Below are 14,979 nucleotides of genomic sequence, written 5' to 3'. Positions count from 1 at the left end.
CTCGGGCCACTTTCCCTTTGATCCCGCCCCAAGTCCGTGGTAAACTCAAAGGAATGCAGATCCAGGGCTCCGCGGGAGAGGTCCGCGCGACCAGGAGGAGTGGGTGGAGGGCACCCGTCTCCTCTTACCCTGCAAAGTACCCAGCACGCCCAGGGTTTTCTGGAGCCGGGGGTGGGAGGAGGAGGAGGAGGAGGAGGAGGAAGGGGAGGGACGAGCGGGGGCAGGCAGGCTGGGGACTTGGAGGTCATGCATAATTCAACAGCTCAACTTTCGGCCCCGCCTCTTTCCTGGGAGTGGGAGTTTGCTCCAAACTTTGTTTATGGGACAGTCCGGGAGCCGCGGCGGCCGCGCTGTCTGCTTCTCTTCTGCCTCCTCGCGGAGCGCGAGCGCCTGAGGCCAGTTCGGGGGATGTGAGAGCAGAAGCCCCTCGGCTGCCAGGCACCGAGTCGGGTCAGGATTTGCCAGCCGGGCCCCGGCTCCAGCCCTGCAAGCTCGGGACGCACCCTAGCGACCCAGGCCCGACGGCGAGTTCGGGCGGGACGGCGGCCGCCGCACGCCCAGACTCGGCTTCGCTGCGCGCCCAGGTAGTGCCCGCTGGCGCGCGCCCGCTCACCGGACACCACTCCAGGGCGCCCGGCTCCTCGGGCTTCCGGAGTTGAGATGTCTTGGAGTTGGCTCGGGTTGAGACTCTGGGGGGCTGACTGCCCTGGAAAGTTTCGACCTGTCCTTTGCCACCAGCAGTTCAGCAGCGTCTCCAGTGCAGTTAACTCCCAGCAGCCACCCCATCCCCCCTTTCCTGGTAACTTCTTGGCTTCAAGAAAGTTGCATAATTCTCGAGGCCAGGAGGGACCCCTCCCCCCATCCGGCTGGTCTTAACTGCTGGGTGTCTGGGATCCCGAGGCAGACACCTATCTGTCTCTTTTGCTTTTTCTCTCTATTCTCTTCCCCCCTCCCCGTATCCCCCCTCTCCGACCCTCAATAAAAGGCTAATCTGACCTCCTTTCTCCTTGCAGAAGATGAATCCGGCCTCGGCGCCCCCTCCGCTCCCGCCACCCGGGCAGCAAGTGATCCACGTCACTCAAGACCTAGACACGGACCTCGAAGCCCTCTTCAACTCGGTGATGAACCCCAAGCCCAGCTCGTGGCGGAAGAAGATCCTGCCCGAGTCGTTCTTCAAGGAGCCTGACTCCGGCTCGCACTCGCGCCAGTCGAGCACCGACTCGTCCGGTGGTCACCCGGGGCCCCGACTGGCCGGCGGCGCCCAGCACGTCCGCTCGCACTCGTCGCCCGCGTCTCTGCAGCTGGGCACCGGCGCGGGCGCTGCGGGCAGCCCGGCGCAGCAGCACGCGCACCTCCGACAGCAGTCCTACGACGTGACCGACGAGCTGCCGCTGCCCCCGGGCTGGGAGATGACCTTCACGGCCACTGGCCAGAGGTACTTCCTCAAGTAAGTCAGCCTGGAACTAGGGGGGACACAGAGTCACGATACCCAGGGCGTGCACGCTTGTTCTTGAGTGTGTGCGTGTGTGTGTGTGTGTGAGAGAGAGAGAGAGAGAAAGAGAAGGGAGAGAGAGAGAGAGAGAGAGAGAGAGGTGATGTGTCACCTTCCACGGGAGGCTGGAAGTAGGGAGTGAGTCTCTGGGTGCCGGAATTGTAAGGGATCAGAGAAACTGAGTCTGGTGAAGTTCTTCCAGGGCCCTGGAAGTCACAAGAGATTCGGGACATGGAAACTCTTAGAGGTACAAGAAAAAAAAAAAACTTTTGGGAGAATTCTCCTGAAACACATAGGTGACCATACCCTGAAGCTGGAGTACTGATACAGACTCCTGGACCCGAACTCTTACTCCCTTCCCTGCCCACTCTAAGTCAGATAACTCAGAGCCTGGTCCACTGGGATATGACACCAAGATAATGGTAGAGCAGATATGAGGCTTGGGGAGGAGAGGGACTCTTGGTAGTGTAGGTGGTCTTCAGTCTCTCCATTCTTGGGAAAAGCAGTCTAGAAAAGTGAACACTGCCTGGTAGGCCTTACTGGTGACGTAATGACCACACAGCACCTGTGATGTAATTAGTAACTGCCTGGTGAAGTAGTTAAAGCTAGACAAATCAATTGTGTGGAGATTGGGTCGGAGTTTTATTATGTCGCCCTTGGTAACCTAAAATACCATCGAATCAGGAGCCTGCTTTGTCATTCTTCCCTTCCCTTTGTTCCAGCTTTTTGATGTAATGAAGTTTACATTTGAGTGGAATTAGACTGTATAGGAAAATATATTCACAGGCATAAAGAAGGTTGTTTCAATTGTGGTACCCTAAAATAATTATATTCTGGAGGAGAAGCCAAGCTGGAACTTGAAATGTAATTAGTGAGGTCATGGGGGGTCAGGCTATCAATGGCCTGGATTGAAGTCGTGCCAGCTGGACCACTTGGTCCAGGATTGCCTGCCCTGGCTGGCTCTTCACTGCCATGGAGGGAAACTCCTCCTCTAAGAACTTGCCTTGGAATTTATTTTAAAGCCCATATTTCTTTGATTGAGTAGCTTTAGTTTAGACGTTAAGATGTTATGTGCTATTTTAAAAAGGTAATCAAGCCTTTCTTTGGCACTAATATTTGATACTTTGATGGCTGTGAGAGGACCCTAATAACAAATACACAATGAGGGATGAGGCTTATAATAGCCAACCCTTTGACTCATACTGGTGGCCAATTATTCCTTTCCCATCCCAAAGCTGTTCATGTCTTGTGCAAGGAGGAGTGCTTTATTTTTTTGCTGGGGTTGATGCATTGCTGAGAAGCCCTTGTCCTAAAACAGACTTGATGGTCATTTTAGTCCACAACTGGTCTTCTGGTTTTTCAGTGATAGTGTGGACACGTACTCAGTGCTTTGATTTCTTTTTTTTTTTTTAAATTTATTTATTTATTTTTGGCTGCGTTGGGTCTTCGTTGCTGCGCACAGGCTTTTCTCTAGTTGCGGCGAGCTGGGGCTACTCTTCGTTGTGGTGCGCGGGCTTCTCGTTGCAGTGGCTTGTCTTTCTTGCAGAGCACGGGCTCTAGGTGCGCGGGCTTCAGTAGTTGTAGCACATAGGCTCAGTAGTTGTGGCTCACGGGCTTAGTTGCTCCGTGGCATGTGGGATCTTACCAGACCAGGGATGGAACCTGTGTCCCCTGCATTGGCAGGAGGATTCTTAACCACTGCGCCACCAGGGAAGTCCAGTGCTTTGATTTCTAAATGGTTGGTGGACTTCAAGTATGTGATGTAATAGCATGACATTTTTCTAAGTGTGATGATATTGTTCCAAAGGATGACATTAGTCTGTATACTACATAAAGATCCAAAGTAGCATCTTGTATTGCTTTACTTAGGTAAATGCAGTTTTGAATATCTTACTGTGACTTTTATAGAAATGGACTTAGTAGTACATACAAGTAGAAAAAGACCCAATAATTTCTAATAATTTTGGAGGTTATTTTTGGTCCCAAATGGTTTTTAAATTGTGTTTATAAATACACACACACAAATATATATAATGTATGATTGGTATAGCTGGTTGTTAAAAATATGAAATAAGAGCTGGGCTTGCCTAATATCTGAGGAAAGCTAGGGGGAAAAGATCCATAAACAGAAATAAAACAAAAGAGTTCCCTTTTATACAGGCTTTGAATGATTGGAGTAGCTCTAAAATATGTTTGTGAAACTAGGTTAAAAATGGAAGTTAGCCTTGGGTTTAGAGAAAGTTGATATGCTCCATTTGCCTCATCCCCCAACTAAAAGCCACTCCTCAGTCCAAAGCTGGGTGCCTCTTCATTTCACTTTGGATAGTCAGTAAAGACAACAACTGGAAACACGTGTAAGCAGTAGGCCTGTAGGCTTGATCTGATGCTATCCCTGGAAATTTTTTGGCCAAGTAGCTAAGGGAATTTAAGAAATTAAGTCAGTGTGACTTTTGTTTTTTGAGATAAGCAATCTGCCAAGAGTTCTCTGAATTTCTTTTGGAGCTTTGTTTAAAGTTGGAATAAGATAAATGTTATATGCCACACTTTGTTACACAGCCTCAAAAAGCAATGTATTTTGGTGGATTTAAGTAGAAGCTTGGAAAATGGTGGCAACTAACCCTGAATTAATTTTCATAAAATCTACCCATGACTTTGCCCCAACATCTGTGAAATGGGGCTAGCAGTAGAATCCTATTCTTGATTTTGTCAGGAGTTGAGGGCTTTATAAATCAGAAATCAAAGTATTTTATAATTGACAAGGTCATTTTCTGGGGGGGAAGGTTAGAAAACTGAGGCCAGGGAAGGGTATTGATGTGACTTTGGGAATGCCATTTGTGGTTATTTAATGGTGGACCCTGGACTGGCCCTCTAATCTGTTGTCATCTACTTAGGGAGCAGTTTTCCGTTTTCCCCACTCCCACCTTTATCCTCATGTCACTTCCCCAGCTGAACAATGAGCTTTATGGGATACAAAGCCTGGACATCTAAGAAGCTTTAAAAAACCTTTTTGTCATTTTCTCAGGCAAGATTGTTCCTAGGTATATGGTGTAATCACTTTCTGGTACCTGTTACAGGGCACCTTTTCTAAGCATTCACACCTTCCCTGTGGTGTTAGGGTAGCATTTAACAATGGGGAGGATAGAATGTTAAAATGCATGGCCTCTGAAGACTGACTGCATTGTTCCTGCTGTTCTCTACAGCTCATAAATCAGGCTGGGGTGTGTAGGTGTTGGGCTCTTAGCAACTGGCACACTGACTTTGAACACTGATCACATTAAAATTTAAAAAAAATTTCTGGTTATAAATGGAATACATGTTTGGTGTACATAGACCAGAAAATAGAGAATTATAAAGAAGAAAGTGATCTGGATTCAGTAGAACTTTCCATTCTTGCAGAAAATTTTAATTTGAATAACATATTCTATAAGAAAAATTATCCCCACTCTTAAATATAATTCCAACTATAACATTTGCTGCCACTCCCAATTTTTAGTAATAATTTTAGTGTTTTGCCTTTTCTGAAATGTGTGGTAGAAAATTATTTTTGTCAAAGTGATCTGTGAGGTTGGTAACAAACCCAATAGTATAAAAGGACTTTTGTTGAAACACAATGGTTTCCTTCACCTTCTCAAGGCTCACAGAGGGAACCTTTCAATTTTTTATTTTTATTTTAGTTTTTAAAAAATAAATTTATTTATTTATTTTTGTCTGCGTTGGGTCTTTGTTACTGCATGCGGGCTTTCTCTAGTTGCCGCGAGTGGGGAGCTACTCTTTGTTGCGGTGTGCAGGCTTCTTACTGTGGTGGCCTCTCTTGTTGTGGAGCACGGGCTCTAGGTGCGCGGGCTCAGTAGTTGTGGCGCACGGGCTTAGTTGCTCCGCCGCGTTTGGGATCTTCCCAGACCAGGGCTCGAACCCATGTCCCCTGCACTGACAGGCGGATTCTCAACCACTGAGCCACCAGGGAAACCCCTTTACAGTATTTCTGACTCCCCGTTTTGTAAGTCAAAGAGGTTTGGGTGGCTGTCAGGTCCACAATTTGCTTTTTGTTAGTGACACCTTAATATTCCAAAGCTCTGAACCCATAACCAATAAAGGTTTTGTGCTTTGTCCCCAAATTGACTTTTTTATTCATAAATTATTCTTGAAGTTGAAAAACTGGAGGCAACACTTAATATAATTTATTGCCTTGTGTATTAACATTGGATCTTAGACTTGCACATTGTGTCTGGTGTCAGGACTCCTGGGACACTCAAAGGAGGATATATCCAGCCCCAAAGTCATAGGGATTCTTTCTTTTCACTCTTCATCAGTTGTTAAAATTTGTGTTACCTTTTAGTTTCTTCATCTTTGGATCTTGACTTTCTTAAACATTTTTTCCTATTATTTCTAATTGCCTTTTTTTTTTTTAATTTTTATTTATTTATTTATTTATTTTCAGCTGTGTTGGATCTTCGTTTCTGTGCAAGGGCTTTCTCCAGTTGCGGCAAGCGGGGGCCACTCTTCATCGCGGTGCGCGGGCCTCTCACTGTCGTGGCCTCTCCCGTTGTGGAGCACAGGCTCCACACGCGCAGGCTCAGTAGTTGTGGCTCACGGGCCTAGCCGCTCCACGGCATGTGGGATCTTCCCCGACCGGGGCACGAGCCCGTGTCCCCTGCATTGGCAGGCGGATTCTTAACCACTGCGCCACCAGGGAAGCCCCTCTAATTACCTTTTTATATGTTTATATACTATTTGCCTTTATTATGATCTCAAAATTTTCCAGGCTCTCAATCCCCTGGGTTCTATCAGATCTCCTTTACTTAAGCTTTTATGTCCAGATTCCCTCATCTTTCTGTTCCATTCTTGTTGCTCTCTAGATCTACAGCAGAGCTGTCATCCTAGGGCTTCTCTTTACTTCTTTCCATGGCTAGGAGTGCTGTTTGTTTGTCTTCCTCTTTTTTGGTTTATGCCCTCATTTTGCTGGAGTACATACTTGAGAAACTGTTTTTTTTTTTAATTAATTAATTAATTAATTTTTGGCTGTGTTGGGTCTTCGTTGCTGCACATGGGCTTTCTCTAGTTGCGTTGAGCGGGGGCTACTCTTGGTTGTGGTATGTGGGCTTCTCATTGTGGTGGCTCCTCTTGTTGCGGAGCACAGGCTCTTGGCGCATGGGCTTCAGTAGTTGTAGCGCACCGGCTTAGTTGCTCTGAGGTATGTGGGATCTTCCCGGACCAGAGATCGAACTCGTGTCCCCTGAATTGGCAGGCGGATTCTTTTTTTTTTTTTAAAGAGAGATTGCTTTTATTATTTATTTATTTATTTATTAAATTTATTTATTTTTGGCTGCGTTGGGTCTTTTGTTGCTGCGGGCGGGCTTTCTCTAGTTGCGGTGAGCAGGGGCTACCCTTGGTTGTGGTGCACGGGCTTCTCATTGCAGTGGCTTCTCTCATTGTGGAGCACGGGCTCTAGGCACGCGGGCTTCAGTAGTTGTGGCACATGGGCTCAGTAGTTGTGGCTCGCAGGGTCTAGAGCAAAGGCTCAGTAGTTGTGGAGCACGGGCTTAGTTGCTCCGCGGCATGTGGGATCTTCCCAGACCAGGGACGGAATCTGTGTCCCCTGCATTGGCACGAGGATTCTTAACCACTGCACCACCAGGGAAGTCCTATTTCATGGTATTTCTAAAGATTAGATAACATATTTGAAGTGTCTGGTACATAGTAGACTTTCAGTACAAGTTTGTTCTTGCTTCCCCTTGCCTCCCTACATGCATATGCTGTCTACCTGGCCAAAATCAGATGCAGAGACCTTGCTAGTAGGATAAACTAATTTTTTTTTTTTTTTTTTTTTAAAATTTATGGCTGTGTTGGGTCTTCGTTTCTGTGCAAGGGCTTTCTCTAGTTGTGGCAAACGGGGGCCACTCTTCATCGCGGTGCGCGGGCCTCTCACTGTCGCGGCCTCTCTTGTTGTGGAGCACAGGCTCCAGACGCGCAGGCTCAGTAACTGTGGCTCACGGGCCCAGTTGCTCCGCGGCATGTGGGATCTTCCCAGACCAGGGCTTGAACCCGTGTTCTCTGCATTGGCAGGCAGATTCTCAACCACTGCGCCACCAGGGAAGCCCAGGATAAACTAATTTTGACTCTCGGTTATAGTTTGGTGCTGAATGAAGCCTGTATCTGGAATTGCAAGCTGGTTTTTAAATTTGTAAATAAAGACTGAGAATCAACTTTCCTGTTAAAAAACCTAAATAGGAATGCCCACCACGGATGTCCTTTTGCTGCAGCATCTTGGGCAGAGGATATCTAACCTCTTCTGAGGAGGGTCTGCTTTCTGATTTTTGGAATCTGGCTTGTAGCCACTAGTGGAGCCCCTTTTGTGTGTGGGAGGGGGAGTGAGATTGAGAAGTGGGGCGAGAGGAAGAGGGGAGGTAATTGACATTGGTTGATTACCTGCTCTATTCCAGAGGAGGCAGGGAGCTGTAAGTCAGTACTTCCTGGAGAGGCAGCACCAGAATCACCCATGGAACACACTCCTGACACGTGTGTAAGGAAACTTTATTCACAACCCTAGGTGCTTTTCACACATTCTTTTAACCCTCACAGTGACCTGTGAACAGGTACATATTATTTTCTCATTTTACTGTTGAGGAAACTGAGGCACAATAAGGTTGAGTAAATGGCCCAGGGTCACATAACAGGCGAGTGGCAGAGATGGGATTAGAATTATGTGATTCTCAAACCTGTACTTCTGCCCTTGTACTGTGCTGCCTCATGTCTGTTACATGCCCATAATTAGGCCCTGTAACTAGGTATCCTTGGTGACCAGATAACTTTGGAGTGGTGGATGGAGCATTAGAGTTTGCTTCTAAACTCAGTCTGGGTGATCAAATTTGGAGCTCTCAGTGCTGGAGAGAGAGAGAAATGATGAAACAAACCAGAAATGGATAGTATACCTACAATGACTATTTTTTCTTCTCATTGAGATTTTCACCATTAATAAATCCATATCATTTTACAGGGCACACAGATGTGACATGGAGGGCGGATGACCTAATTTATGTCTGGATTGGGTATGTTGCTGAGGACTTGTTGAGAGGGTTAGTTAGATGTTAGTAAAGTAGCTTACAGGAAAAAAGGTTACTTCTCATTGTCTTTATAATTGCAGAGATTGATTAGAAATAGATTGCTTAAAGGGTTGACTCAGTGTCAGTTTTTGTTTGTTGACAAATTGAGACATGTAGGAATTACACCCTTACTTATCATCTCTGCCTTTCCCGTCCTCCCTCAATGAAATATCTAACCATAGGAGAGGATGGTGGAAGTAAATGAATTATTCATCCCAAAAAATGAATAATTTTTTTTTAAAAGGTGATTTGGAAGACTGAGGACTGAAGTAATAAACTTTTTATTGAAGGGGAAAGTCTGAGGGGATGGCCCTTCCGCTGGTCTGTGGGGGACTCTGAATGTTTTAGTGCATTGAAATATCAGCAGAGCAATGTTTTCCAAAGTGTATTTCTTGGAACCCTAGTCCACTCAGATACTTTGTGAACAAAAGGTTCCTGGACCAATAGATTTGGGATATGTTGCAGGCTCTATCCCTCTCTTGGAATTTCACAATACACGTTCAAGACTCCAGAGTCACTTGTTACAAAACTAGTTTATTTTTAAGCCAATATTTCACAAGCGTATTTGACTTTTGAACATTTTTATTCCAACTATTATCTCATGCTGTCCACCTAGGAATGTCCTGTGGACTTTGGGAAGCGTTTCTGTGACTTCCATTGTTATTTCTCTAGTTGAGAGTTTCATGTTTAAATCAAGTTATAGTTTTTCTTTTCAGTGTGCTTTGTATAGATGTATTACGTTTTCATTTATATTTCTTGATTTAACAGTCAGTTACCAATGCTTAGAGATACGAAATGGCCCTAAATATCAGACAAGTGGGATATAACACATAAAAACCCAATAATTATGGTACATTGTGAAAGGGTCATAATCCTGATTTTATTTTAAAAAGTATGTGTGTGTCTGTCTGATAGAGGGTTACATACCAAACTGTGTTCGATGGTCATTTGTGGGATTATGGAGATTTTTCTTGTCTACTTTTTGCCTTTCTGTATGTTCCAAATGTCGCATAATAAACATATTTCTTTCTAAATCGGAGGAAAGGGGAAGTTATAAAAACCACAGGAGAAAGCAAGCAAAGAGGCAAGGGAAGATGGAGTGGTAGATTTGGGTAGGTGTGTGGGGCATGGGTGGGATCTCGTAGCCTTAGCTCAGTAACTGAAGCCTGGAGCTTATGTTACTAAGGAGATCCTCTTTGGGAACTGCTTGCGTTTTTCTTGTTTTGGGTTCTTTTCTTTTCTTTCTTTTTAAAAAAATTTTTATTGAAGTATAGTTGAATTGCAATGTTGTGTTAATTAATGCTGTACAGCAAAGTGACTCAGTTATACATATATATATATATATTCTTTTTCATGTTCTTTTCCATTAGGGTTTATCACAGGATATTGAATATAGTTCCCTGTGCTATACAGTAGGACCTTGTTGTTTATCCATTCTATAGATACCAGTTTGCATCTGCTAATCTGTTTTGGGTTATTTGCTTTAGAAATGAACACAGTAATTGCTAAAATCTTAACCAAAAATTCTCCAGAAAAGTCAGGATAAGAAGTAGACTTAATGGCAAATCTTCTGAGTTTCCTTCAACATATTCTTTATTTGCATACACTTCCTCCTAGACTTCTAGATTTTAGTTAATGTTCCATCTAGACCCAGCAGATGATAAAGGGAAAAACGATGTTTGCTGTTAGATGAAGCGAAATCAGGAATATATGCGAAGGAAATCAGGAATATATGCGAAGGAAATCAGGAATATATGCGAAGGAAATCAGGAATATATGCGAAGGAAATCAGGAATATATGCGAAGTGCTTTGCTCTGTGCCTGGCACAGTGAGCAGCCCTGAAAGTTTACTTACTCCTGTCTTGTTCCTGGTTGAGATGGCGATGGGGGCTGTGCCCTCCCAGGGCCTTGCCTTTGTGCCACCTTAAAGGTCTTTAGCCGTTTCAGCATTTACAACAAAAAATCATTGCACTTTTCTTGTGTGCCAGCACAGTGCACTGCACCGGGATGGGAGAAATGTGGCAGCTTTTCAGACCTCAGGCAGCTGACAGTCTAGCTGGAGAGACATGGGGAATATAGACAAAACCAGCCTAAATAGCCTCCTTCTGACCTGTGTGCAGCTGCTTTCCTGGGTTGGAAGCACTTTGAGGTGTGTCACAATAAGGCTGTCATTTCTATTATGGTTATAGGTCTGAAACTTGCAGCTGGGCTGACCGTCTTTTGGTTTCTCCCATTGGCTGTACTCCTGGCCTCAGGAACTTGGCACAAGCTGCTACCTGTGCCTGGAATATTATTTCCCTGCTTTTTGCCCGGTTAATGCCTACACTACCTTTAGGCATCACCTTAGATGCCAGCCCTGCAGGGGTTTTCGCCTGACTCACAGCCCTCGCGCTGGCTTTGATGCTCCTGCTAGGTTCTCCCACAGCACTCTGTGTCTCCGCAGACGTAGCACTGCTGCTATAATACTATCGTTGTGTGGTTTTTTTTTGGCCGCACTGTTCGGCGTGTGGGATCTTGGTTCCCTGACCGGGGATCGAACCCGCACCCCCTGCAGTGGAAGCCCAGAGTCCTAACCACTGAACTGCCAGGGAATTCCCCATATTACTGTTGATTTATTTCTCTTTCTTACTACACTGTAACCTCCATGAGGGCAAGAATGATGTTTTTCTTGCTTGTCATTGTATAACCTGAGCACAGGGCCTGGCACATAGGTAGGTGCTTGATAAGGAAGGAATCCCATAATATTTTCTTTTAAATCTTTGCAAGCTTGCACCCTGGAATTCTTCACAGGAATCTGCCGTGTTCAGGAATGTAGTTCCATCAGGTCTGTGCGCATCCTGGATTGAAAGTTTAGAATCCTAGCTCCACGTACTAAATGCAGTGGAGAGGAAGATAGATGAAGGGTGGGTGTTCAGAGAAGTCTCTGTAAAGGTGGTTGGGCATAAATGGAGTCTTGAAAAATGGGAAGAATGTGGGCAGGTGAGCAAAAGGGCCTTCCAGGAAAGAGGGGATAGGAAGAGAAGTGCAGAAGCAGAAATGCTAAGGGTCTATTTTTGAGGCCAAGAAGAACCTGGCCTGACTTAGCTTGAAGATAAGTATTGGTTGTTAGATGACCATGCATCCCATCGAGGCTTTAGAACCGCAGTTAGGATGGGTATACGGACCTTTCACTAGTAAATGCCAGCTTCCTCATCCCTTCATTGAGATCCACCAATCCTAGAGTTATCTGAATGTAGCATAAGACCCCACCATTGTTCCTTATGTTGAGGTCTTCCTAGTTCTTTAGGGAACTAAGCACTTTATACTAACGTATGGGTCTGAAATGATAGTGCTTTCCTAGCAAAGCAGCCATTCCTCTGTCCATCCACAGATCCATTCATTGGTCATATATTTAATTTAGCCTGTGCAGTTCCACCATAGTGGGTGGTCTTTGCTCTCCAAGTTAGTGGGGTACGAGGCTACCCTCGACTCAGGCCCATCCCCACTGAATCTGCCATCTCTGCTTGTAAATGAATAGCTTGCAGGTCTGGTTGTTCCCAGAATACTCTTGTAGGTTTTGGATGAGGCTGGTCACCTGGGCACAGACAAAATTGAGATTCTGGAACCACAGTTAATCCACCGAAGCCCACCTAGGCCCTGAGCAGCCCGGGGCCTCCCTCTCAGGGGAATCCTTCCGAAACTCTTAGTGAAACCCACTGGGAGCCTTTTCACACTCACTCATGATGCTGAATCACATGTTAATGTTTTCAGATGACTTCATATTAAAAAAAAATTTTCAAATAGGTAATAAATACATGTAAATGACAAAATTTTGAATAGTACCAAAGCATGTACTGTGAGAAGTCTCTTTTACCCTCCCTCTAGTCCTGTGGTACCCTCCCCCGCATACCAGTTTCTTTTGTTTTTCCAGAGAAACTCTATGTGAGTACAAGTATGCATATGTATATGTAAATTAAATGTGTATTTCCACCTAGACTATTTTCAATACAGTACAAATGGTACATACTCTTCTGTACCTTCCTTTTGTCATTTAGTATATCTTGGTGTTTATTCCTCTTCTGTACATAAATATCTGCTTTATTTCTTTAAAGACTACATAGTATTCGATTGTATGGATGTACAATGAATTTCTTAAACTGATCCCCTATTGATGGACACTTAGATTGTTTCTGATTTTGTTTTCAAGTATAAAAATATTATATGCTCAGCCACTACTGGAGGGAGGAAAGTGGAAAATAGATTCTTCTGATTTTCCCTGGATCCCTATTTAGAGACAACCGTTGTTAATGCTTTATCTAGAGAATTATTTTCATAAACAGCAGAGACTCTCTGGCTCCTACTTAATTTATTATCTATCTAGCTTGTCTGTTTTCTAATTTCTCTATCATCTACTGTTCTACCTATTAACCAATATACCTACCCTTCTTATACAAGGGTGATACATGGGCTGGCAAATGCACTGGCCAGTTTGATGGATGCCCAACCAATCGGAATGAGTGGCATAGCAGTGTGAAGTAGCTGATCCTGTATCTCAGTGCTACTCAAAGTGTAGTCCGTAGACTGACACCAGTGTGCTAATGTTACGGGCCTGTGATGAGCTAGATACAGAAGTCGAGAGTGTTTAGAAACTTTTATAGCAAAATAACATTGCTGTGACATCTAAGCACATGATCAATGGGATTGCCTTGTGGAACAGGGTAGTTTGGGTGCGTCAAACTTGTGTGATAAGTCACATGTGGCCTGAGCTACACACAAACCATCTACAATAGGACCACATACTTGTCTTGACGGATTGAAAATAAAAAACACTAGTCCTTTACCACAGATAGTTCGAGAAGCACTAATCTGTTCCTCTCTCCTTAATTCTATCTATCTATCTATCTATCTACCTATCTATCTATCATCTATCCATCCATCCATTTACCTACCTATCATTTTATTTTTCCATCCACCCTTATAACTATCTTTTAGATATCAACCAACTAATCAATCAATCACACGTTTCATTAACTTAAGAATAATCAACCAAAGACGTTGAATAACGAGTCTCAATATGGAAACAAATTCTATGGCACAAAGGTTGTATATGATTAATTTTTCAGTACATAATATATTTTATGTCTTTGTGGCCCCCTACACTAACTCTTTGTTTTAAAAATATGCTTTGACACACTTCAATTCTGAACACTGAAGATAAATTCAAATTCTATTCTTTTTGGTGACTAATTTACCTGTAAACATGGCTAGCTATAGACTCAGTAATTAAAACATGGTCCCTAAGCCAGGGATTGTGGGTTCGTGTCCTACCTGGGGTGCCAAAACAAAACAAAACAAACAAAACATGATGACTGGGGAAAAATGCATATGCTGGATTGTTTATTAAAATATATATTCCTTTGTGATGGCTTTTCTGCAAATACTGAGATATGAATATTTGTCTTTCTCCCAATTTGTCCATGGAAAACCTTTCTTGGCTTAGGTGTTCACAGGTTGAGGAAGCACCTGTGATAGTCCATCAAAAAGTAGAAAACACAAGCAAATGATAAATATAACCAAAATGAACAGACATAACTTTTACTGACTTGATTTTATTTTTGGATTTCTTCTTAAAGATGGCTTTTTGGGAATGCCCTGGCAGTCCAGTGGTTCGGACTCCGAGCTTCCACTGCTGGGGGCCCAGATTCGATCCCTGGTTGGGGAGCTAGGATCCCACAAGCCGCGTGGCCAAGAAAAAAAAAAAAAAAGACAGCTTTTTAACAGACTCTCATCAAAAAATTTAAGCAGAGCTGAAGGATAAAAAGTGAAAAAAGTACTCCACCCTCTAGTTTTACTCAGATAGAACCACTGTTCACAATTGCTTGTGTATCTTTCAGGGATTTATTATGTATACACATGACCTCATTTATACTTGCATCAGTTGGATATTTTGGGATCTTGGGAATCACAGCTTAGGTGGTCTTTGTTTCTGGTTGACCCTCACACAGCCTCAGGACTGAGAATAGATACGGGTTAAATTCTGGAGAAATTCATGTGATGCCTGAGGGAGAGGTCTCAGGGTGAGAAACCTTGTTGGGGTAACTAGAGTTCAGAGACTGGGATTTGGCTTTGTGGTTCAGAAAATTGATGCCCTTGGTGCTCCAAAACTGATCAGGGTTTCCAGGGCTGGCTGATGTGGGCTGTACTGGGATGAAATGGGGATAGACATTGTAACTGCAGTTTCAGGATTCACAAGCCGTGACTTGAATATTCTGCCACTCTGGAATGAAGGTACTCGTACGAGTGATTTTTTTTTTTTTACTATCTCTTTTTTTTTTTTTTTAATTTAAAGACTTTTAAGTTAGGCTCCATTCTAGATATTTTATATTGGCTCCTTCACAATCTTTTTTG

The 14,979-nt window shown here is 44.0% G+C and overlaps 1 protein-coding gene across 1 annotated transcript in view; it reads left to right on the top strand.

Moving 5' to 3' along the window:
* Positions 1-280: 280 nt before the first annotated feature.
* WWTR1 (WW domain containing transcription regulator 1) overlaps positions 281-14,979 on the top strand; it is a 129,796-nt gene continuing 115,097 nt past the window's right edge. The window contains exons 1-2 of the mRNA XM_036850205.1: positions 281-584; positions 1,014-1,447. Coding sequence (XP_036706100.1) covers positions 1,017-1,447 — 431 coding nt within the window. The 5' untranslated portion in view covers positions 281-584; positions 1,014-1,016. The remainder of the gene's footprint in view (positions 585-1,013; positions 1,448-14,979) is intronic.

Source organism: Balaenoptera musculus, chromosome 4 (assembly GCF_009873245.2).
Source record: "Balaenoptera musculus isolate JJ_BM4_2016_0621 chromosome 4, mBalMus1.pri.v3, whole genome shotgun sequence".
In the NCBI taxonomy this organism is placed as follows: Eukaryota; Metazoa; Chordata; class Mammalia; order Artiodactyla; family Balaenopteridae; genus Balaenoptera; species Balaenoptera musculus.
This window is presented reverse-complemented; position numbering and strand designations above follow the sequence as displayed.